General features: G+C 37.9%; 1 protein-coding gene across 2 annotated transcripts in view; it reads right to left on the minus strand.

The window, feature by feature from the left end:
• The window catches only part of DOLPP1 (dolichyldiphosphatase 1), a 52,545-nt gene extending 45,407 nt beyond the window's left edge, over positions 1-7,138 (minus strand). The window contains exons 1-2 of one of the 2 annotated variants that reach the window (XM_030207860.1): positions 7,058-7,138; positions 925-1,068 (exon numbers count right to left, since the gene is read on the minus strand). In XM_030207860.1, the coding sequence (XP_030063720.1) occupies positions 925-1,009 (85 nt within the window). In that variant the 5' untranslated portion in view covers positions 1,010-1,068; positions 7,058-7,138. The remainder of the gene's footprint in view (positions 1-924; positions 1,069-7,057) is intronic. The other variant, XM_030207861.1, reaches the window with a different exon arrangement.
• Between the last annotated feature and the right edge of the window lie 2,459 nt (positions 7,139-9,597).

A 9,597-nucleotide genomic window follows, 5' to 3' on the forward strand; every position in this document is an offset into this window, starting at 1 on the left:
TTTTGTACCAGGGGCAATGGAGGGTTAAGTGACTTGCCCAGAGTCACAAGGAGCTGCAGTGGGAATCGAACTCAGTTCCCCAGGATCAAAGTCCACTGCACTAACCACTAGGCTACTCCTCCAGGAGAGACAAATCAAAAATAGTAATGGGAGGAATTTAAAAGATCTAGGGTGCTCATTGGCACTGAAGGATTTGCCTTTATCCAGCAGTAATCCAAGAAGGAAAAAGGTGTCTCAAAAGGCTTCTCTACTGGAAGGATACTTTTACAGGACAGAAATAACAGCCAGGTAACTAACCCCTTAAAGAGCCACAGCCGCATAGTGATTTTTTTTTTTTTTAAGAGGAGGCAGGAGGAGATTAGGGGTGGGGTAGGGAGGAACATGGAACCACCAGGTGTACCTCTGAAAAAGGACAAACACCAAGCCTTTTACTCCCAGCTCAAATGAATCTAGAAAACTACACCAGAAGCAAGCATTACCAGAAGAGTTCAGGCAGGAGCTGTACAGAAAACCTAACACCAGCTGGAGAAAGATATATATTGAATTGAAGGAGTCCCCTATACGGCAGACTGCATCTCTACCTGCTGGTAGATGGGCATAACCTGCAAGTACTGGACTACTATGTTGGAAATGCTAAGGAAATGGTTGTTGGATAATTTTGTTCCTTAAATAAATGGAGTAATTACTTTAAAAAACTGTGTTATGTATTTACTCAGGATCCCTTTGTCTAACATAACATTTTGTTTAAAGATCAGAACCATTCACTGTGACATATGAGCAATAATAGGGGAAATCAGGAGGGAGAGAAAAAAACTTTTATATGGACACCAAAAAATACCAAGTCGTTTATAAATGATGCCCAAGTCAGTATTCATAAACTCAAAGCAAAAATCTTTAAAAAAAAAAAAAAACAAAAAAACTTATCTTTAGAAAAATATCTTCTTCCCAAAACTGACAGTTCCTCATCAATCTTCAAATCATTCTCCTTTTCAGCAAAGCAGATCTTCATCCATCCTTGACATAGCACGATGTTTTCCCATCAGGCATGCTTCAGGAGGAATACTTTAGCTAAAAAAAAGATTATAAATGTAGGAGGTTCCTTCAGATACATGTAAAATAACTGTCACTACCTTAAAGTACAAATAGGGTGGAAAAACTATTCATAGCATGCACAACTTCTGATATGCCATGGGCTCTAACAAAGCTCCTCCTTAAAACAGAAAAATATAGGGCAGCCAATCAGAAAAATGTTTCAAGAAAAATGGAGAGCCAAATCAGAAAGGCTCAAACATGACAAAGGTTTCAAAATATTTAAAAAATAAAACTAGATTCCAAATATCAGCCAATCAAAACAGCTCAGAAATATTCCTCATTCTATTTCTTTATTCAAGTCATTCAGTTTTAGTGTCTGCCAAGCATATATCCATTGTTGCTCCCTCTCGTTAGGGATAATGAAATATTAGCAACCTGCTGACAAGTCCATGATTCAGAAACAAAATTCGATTGTTAACATTTTCTTATCCAACAAATCTACCAAAGGTGCATCCAATTGAGCCTGGCTAATCCAACGAAGATTTCAATGATCGTTGTTTTAATCTTCTGAGGAGTCTTGCTGGTATATATAGGTTATAAGGGGGGGGGGGGGGGGGGGGGGGAAGAAAAGTATAAATCACTTGACCTGTATCACATTCAGAAACTAAAAAGTCTATAAAATATGTATACCTTGAAGACTACTATGGTTATTCATCAGTGTTTCCCAAACCTGTCCCGGAGGAACCCCCAAGCTAGTTAGGTTTTCAGGACATGCACAATGAATATGACTCTCTCTCATAAACACAATTGTTGATATCCTGAAAACCTGACTAGCTGCGGGTTCTTCCTGGACAGATTTGGGAAACACCGATATATAACCGCAGTAGTGTCCAAGGCATAAATGCAGACACTGCATTTACTATAAGAAAAATGACCAACTGAAACAGACTGCTGAACTTTCATCATGGTTGCAATTTAAGGGATATGTTTTGTATCTTCTTCTTTGCCTAAAATGAAACACACATTGCTGTACTGGCAAGTTCAATAAATGCCAATGCTTAAAAATCTTCTTAAGTTGGTATATGCCTTCACAAAAAAAATAGTAATACAAAAGTGGGTCCATCAAAAGATTCCTTGTCACACGGTTTCAATAGTAACTCATGACTGCCACTGCATGTTTGTAAAGCTCTATTAACAACTTCAAAAGGATAGCCTTTATTGTGAAACCAAACACATATATCCTTTGATTAAGACACAGTCTGACAGAGGAGCACTGACAGGGAAGACAGAACTTTCCAACAGGGATATTATTGCGTAAACCTTTTGGATGGCAGTTCGAGTACCAAAGTAAACTGCTATCGTCTGTTGGTTTCCAAAATATACTAGTTGAAAGATGCTATCCATTAGCACTAATCAGATTATTAAAAAAGGCAATATATTTGTGACTGTAGTCCGCAGTAAACTGCAAGTGAGGGTTACACTCATTCGTCCATATCAAGAAAAGATTGTAACCAATCCTCTGTGTTAGATATTAAAAAATTTCACCTATGAATCAATTCCAAATTGTGACTGGTTTCCAAAATACAAATAGACAAAGATATCTTCAAAATCGGACACAAAAGTACACAACTGAGGCCATAGCTGAACCTACTGTAGTAGTGCCTTTCATCTGCTGGGGGAAAGAAAAAAAAAAGCAGCAATTGCTAAAACAAAAATAATTCTGTGCGACTGCCAGATCCATAAGTGAACTTTGGAACCATAGCTTCAAAATGTCCTCGAGATAGATGTGTTTTTCAATTTCAACTGCAGAGCACTATAGTATATTTGTATTTAAGGAAGCCACATACATAGTCACACAAAAAAAAACCCATCCCTGTTCAGGAATATCAAGTGATGAGAGTAATCAAATCCAGACTCACATATCTTGGTTTTAAGTTTCTACACATTGAGGTGTGGAAAACAGAAAAGTCGGTAAGAGCTCAAATACAGAGCCTATCTCCAAAACACTCAGCTGGCCCAGTGGTGACATTTTTTTTTTTTTTGTCTAAGATGTAAAAATCATTAAACACCTCTCACCAGTACCACTGGCTATTTCTGGATCAAAAACTGTGCTTTTCGTTTAATAATCAGGTTATAGTGAAGGACATCCTCAATAATAGGCACAGCCTGGAAAGTCACTGACCAAACTGAATCATAATCCAAAGGTTTGTAAAAAGAAATATTTGATTGTCCTTCAGCTTCTGCTACATATGTACATCGATCCAAAGATCATTAAGCATCTTAGATGGATTACACAGTTCTACCTGATTGAACTGTTGTTGCTGGATCACTGGATAAGAAAATCTTATGCTGTTTTGGACTTGAAATTAATTTTTCTTGAACATATGGACCATCCACAAAGTGCTGATATTTTGTTATTCCTGTCAAAAGGAATGATGGATGTATGCTTGGCAGACAGTACAAGTGAACGGCCAGAATAAATAAACTGAATGGTAAATATTGTTATGAGCTGTTTTGACTGGCTTATAGTTGAGATCTTTTGAATGCTTTATTTTTAAATCTTCTGAAAATTTGTCATGTTGTTTGAGCCTGATTGGCTTTTCCTTTTTGGAAAAAAATGTTTTGATTGGTGACCTATGTCCATCATTTACAAGGAGGAACTTGGGGCAATGCTTACTAAGGCGCATTAGCATTTTTAACACGCCTACAATTAGCACACTCGCGATAACTGTATAGGTGCCTATAGGGATATTGTAGGCATGTACACAGTTAACGTGCATTAAAAATGTTAACACGCCTTAGTAAACAGGGCCTCTTGTGTTGTAAGGGTTTGTATGATGAGCTCATGGCTTATTGAAAGTTGCGAATGTTACAAATGGTTTTGTCCATTCTATTTATACTTTTTAACTTAGTGATTATTTTACATGTGTCTGAAGGAAATTCCTACATTTATAATTTTTCATCTAAGTTTTTTTTTTGTTATTGTTGTAGCTGAAATATTCCTTCTGAAGCAACCCTGACAGCAAAACACAGAAGATGACAGATCCTCTGCTTGTCCCACACTCCCTCGAATTCAGCTACTAGGGATGGGCAGCCAGAAAATGTGTTTGTTTTTTTTTTGTTTGTTTCAAAACAAATGTTACTAGTGTACACTATTTCACATAGTGCATTTTCTTTCCCATTAATGCACTCATGTACGAATCATCACACACATGTAAACTGTTAAAAAGGGTACAAACTATTCGTAAAGAGTGCACACCCTTCGCACAAAGTGCACACTATTATCAGTGAATGACACTTGTTTCAAATGCAGACCACCTCTAAGATACAGTCCTCATCTCCACTAGGAAGCTGTTCCACATATCCATTACCCTTTCTGGAAAAATGAATTTCCACTGGATTTGTATAAGTTGATCTAGCAGCAAGAACTTAGCAAGGTTAAGATTTGTTGGATCCGGGAAGGGGGTGGGGATAGGAATTAAAGAATTGGTAGTAATTGTATAGGTCACTTACACAGCAGTTGGATTTGCCATTTTTCTTTTATAAAATATATTTCTTATTCATATATCCCATGTCTACTATATTATCTATATAGTTATAGAATGATAGGTATGTTTATTTTGTTTCCTAATGATTGTGTATATATACCCTGCTGCCATTTTATCTGTGGTGTTCATGACTGGCTAGTCATTCTTTTTTCCTATATTAAAAGTTTTGTTGAAAATTTAATACAGAGAGGAAAAAAAAAAGATAGTTTTTCTTTAGATTACTCCTGACTCTACCCCTTTTCACCTTCATTCTATGCCAGAGCTTCCTTTTAATTGAAAGAAGCCCATTTCCTGTGTATTTATGCCACAGAGGTATTTAAATGTCTTCTCCCCTCTCTGGCTTTTCTTCTAAACTATATTGAGATCTTTCTCCTCATCTTCTACTACCACTTTCTATAGCGCTACTAGACATACGCAGCGCTGTACACTTGAACATGAAGAGACAGTCCCTGCTCGACAGAGCTTACAATCGAATTAGGACAAACATGACAAATAAGAGATAAGGGAATATTAAATTGAGGATGATAAAATAAGGGTTCTGAACAAATGAATAAGGGTTAGGAGTTAAAAGCAGCATCAAAAAGGTGGGCTTTTAGCTTAGATTTGAAGATGGCCAGAGATGAAGCTTGACGTACCGGTTCAGGAAGTCTATTTCAGGCATTTGGTGCAGCAAGATAAAAGGAACGGAGTCTAGAGTTAGCGGTGGAGGAGAAGGGTACAGATAATCTGTTTTATGCCTACACCACAGATCATATTAATAGCCATCCTCTAGACTGACCATCCCCTCTATATCTTTTTGACAATGAAGTCACCAAAATTGTACACACTCCCACTACAGCCTGAGAGGCACAATCACTTTCTTTATTCTGCAGGATGTTCTTTTCCCTATGCACCCAAGTATCCTTCTGGCTTTTGCCGTCACCTTTTCTACCTGTTTAGAGTGGAGTAGCCGCCTAATGATTAGTGTAACGGGCTTTGATCCTGGAGACCTGGGTTCAAGTCCCACTGCAGCTCCTTGTGACCTTGGGCAACTCACTTAACCCTCCATTGCCCCAGGTACAAAAAAAAAAAAAAAAAAATTAGATTGCGAGCCCTCTAGGGAAAGTGCCTGCACATAATTTGTACAGCACTGCATACATCTAGACGCGCTATAGAAATGATTAGTAGTAATAGTACTGTTTAGCAATCCTACAGACAGATATCACCCACAATTCCTGCTCTTTCATATACAGCAGTTTTTCATCCCCTATACTGAACCAATCCTTGCATTTTGCAGCCCAAAAGCATAACCTTGCATTTTTTTTGTATTGAATCTTAGCTGCCAAATTCTAGATCATTCTTTCAAACTTCACTATATCCCTTCTCATGTCTACCCCATTGCAGAATTTGGCATCACATGCAAAGACAGAAATCTTACCACACAATCCTTCTGCAATAGTTTACAAATAGGTTCAAAAGAACAGAACCAAGAATCGATCTCCGAGACACACCACTGGTAGTCTTTTTCTTCAGAGTGAACGCCATCTGATATACTATAGCAAGGACCGATAAGACATCTGCTTTACCAAACAGGGGAATGATTGAAGATTCATTCTTTGACAAGAAGATAATGCTATTTCTTCTAAAGATAAGTTTAAAAGCTTTTTGTTATGAATTTTTGATTACTAATTTGGCCAAGTTTATAAATTAGTGTGTGTGTAATAATTATACTGGGTAATTGAAAAATCCAGTTCTCAATGATCAGAATACACCTTTAATATTTTTTTATGTAATTAAGTGTTGATATAGAACTGGTTTGAGTGATCTGTTATATTAAATATACACCACTTCCATAGCTTTAAAGCTTACAGCTGTATATAAGAAGCTTAAATAAACTTGTGTAACCACTCATTTACAGGGAAGCTCACAGCTCCAATAGCAGGCAGTACTGTAGGTATGTTCCCTATAATTCAAGAGCAGCCACTATACTCGTTAAGTTGCACACAAACAGTGCTAGAAAATCATCACTGCACTGGTAGAGTTTTCAAAGTTCGTTTATCAAAGTGTGCAATAAGCCAGGGAATAGCCTGCAAAGCAAATTATTTCAAGTAACAAAAATCTCAAAAATACCAATACATGAATCTGTGTGGTCAATCAGCGAAAAGGAAATAGGGCTGCCTACTTACTCCTTAAGACCATACTCACAGCACGGTAAGACCAGCACTGGTTCAATTTATTTCATACATACAATTAACCACACAAGCTAGGAAGCGACCTCCGCAGCCCAGAAGGAGACCACACATGCGCCCTGAAAGAAAAGTCTCATTATCTGGCAGCAGCTTCTCATACCCACTCTGCAACCAGAAGCTCACTATTTGGCAACTAGCCACCCAGCCCAGTTCCCATTAGTGTAACGGTTAGAAGCAACGATCCCGGCAATAAGAAAGCAAAGAAGTTACAGTACAGCTGTTTTTTTGAAAGAGGATAGGAATATTTACCTGAAATATATTCGACATGAGTAAGAGACACAGGCAGCCATTCAGCCGAGAGTGGACACTCTCCTACCGCCGCCATCTTACCCGGATACCGGGTGTTTAGAAACAGCCAATTAGAAGGGGGAGAGGAGGTACCGCGGCCCACTGAGAGCAATTGAAAGGATCGAGTAAGCGCTAACAAATCAGAGGACGCTACAAGTCAGAAGGAAGCCAATGGTGATCGAGAATTTAAAGAAAAAAAAAAACCTCTTCCTTTCTGCTTATAATTTTCAGTCAGCGAATCAAAAATAGAATGATTGCTTTATGGGATATCAACCAATGAAAAGGTTGCAGGCCCAATGATTCCATCGAATCAGAGAACGCTTGAAATTTCTACCGGCCGGGACAGGAACTCATCTGGTTGGTGTGTGCTGTGTATAGTTGTCGTCATTGTGGAGGTAGTGATGGCGATATGGTACTGTGTTGTGGTTTATTAGGGGAGGTTGTTTGTTTTTTGTGTCCGTGTGGTGTGAGAGAGTATAACCGGAAGTCTATAAACATAAAGCAACGCGTTCTTTTCCTCGTTCTTCCTCTATCAGGGGCCACCGTTGGGATTTTTTTGTGTGTGTATGTAATCGTTTGGTCCTCTAGTATGGTGATTTATGAAGCATTTGGGTATGGCTTATTGGCTTGTATGTTGGCCCTTATTGTATATTTCTAATACTTTTTAAAATTATTCTAAAAATGTCCTTTGAAAATTACGTGTCTTTTTTTTTAAATTTTTTGATAGAAGTATGTATGAGTTCTGTATTTTTATTGATTTTCAACACAAAGATAAAACTATAATTAGCAATTATGCAATAAGAAACGCTGTACATAGCAAACTATAGGGTTAAAAAAAAAAGAGGAAGGAGAGAGGATATCCATAAAATAAGATACAAGTGGAAGCCACTTTTCCTTATGAATGAAAGGCAAAACAAAATGAATGGCCTAGTGGTTAGCGCACCGGTCTTGTAATCCGGAGGTGGCCGGTTCAAATCTTGCTGCTGCTCTAGACTGAAAGCCCACCTCTTTAACATTGCTTTTGACTCGTAACCACTCGCCTCCACCTACCCTCCTCTCCTCCTTCCTGTACACATTGATTTGATTACTTTATTTTTTGTCTATTAGATTGTAAGCTCTTTGAGCAGGGACTGTCTTTCTTCTATGTTTGTGCAGCGCTGCGTACGCCTTGTAGCGCTATAGAAATGCTAAATAGTAGTAGTGCTCCTTGTGATCTTAGGCAAGTCACTTAACCCTCCATTGCCTCAGGTACAAACTTAGATTGTTAGCCCTCCTGGGACAGAAATATCCAGTGTACCTGAATGTAACTCACCTTGAGCTACTACTGGAAAAGGTGTAATAAAATATTTATATGTTGGGAACAGTAAATTCCATCATTCTTCATAGGTGACTTGATATAAGGCCATCCAATGCGTAAAAATTACCTTCAGAGCTAAGGAGAACATGGTGTTAATGATACACTCATTAGATTTTAGAGTACCTTTAAAGCATTAGTCCTTAAGTATCACATGTTTATAAGTTAATGAACCAGAAAGGTGGAAAACATCTACTAATAATAACCATATATCATTCCAATATTTTTGAATACATACACAATCAAATATAAGGTGATTAAGATTGCCTTGCTGAGAATGACAGGACCAACACAACTGGGAATTAGAAGAATCAATTGTATGCAATTTGAGAGGCGTCCACAGCATGAAGTACAAAGATTGCAACATTGATGAAGACTTGGAGCATTTAAACATGGAACCACCCTGAGTATTTTAAGAATTAAGGAATGGGTGTACCTGCTTGCTTTCAGACACCCCCATTCTTGCAAGAGTGTTTTTTGGAATAATGAATTAAGACTTGCTTCACTAGTTTGTTTTATGAAAGTTTATTTTTTTGTATAGGTTCTCAGGTTATCTGAGACAATATTTCTAACAGTATGAAGCTGAAATAATAGAGAGAAAATAAGGATGTAATGATATAAACTTAGATTATAAACTCTCTAGGGACAAGAAAAGACCTACTGTAGCTGAATGTAACTGGATTTCAGTACTACTCAACCAGTGTGTTAAGTAGGTCAATTGAAAAAAAATCAAAATTGTTTTGCAGAGCAAAATATAAATCAAAGAATCTACTCACGTTTTGCTCTAGACCAGTGGTTCCCAACTTCCCAAACATGGTCCTGGAGGCACACCAGCCAGTCAGGTTTTCAGGATACCCATAATGAATATTCATGAGAGATTTGCATGCACTGCCTACACTGCATGCAAATCTATCTCATGAATATTCATTGTGGCTATCCTAAAACCCTGACTGGCTGGGGTGCCTCCAGGACCAGGTTTGGGAACCACTGCCCTAGACATTGAACTAAGAGAATCAGTCTCAAAATAGAATTGAATAAATTAAACCTCAACCTGCCACAGAAAGTCAACATAGATGACCTTCTGTTAAAGGCTTCTATCACAGGTTTCTGATAGAGCTCCTCAAGGTAGAAGAAACTTGTCACACAA

This window comes from Microcaecilia unicolor, chromosome 6 (assembly GCF_901765095.1).
Source record: "Microcaecilia unicolor chromosome 6, aMicUni1.1, whole genome shotgun sequence".
Taxonomy (NCBI): Eukaryota; Metazoa; Chordata; class Amphibia; order Gymnophiona; family Siphonopidae; genus Microcaecilia; species Microcaecilia unicolor.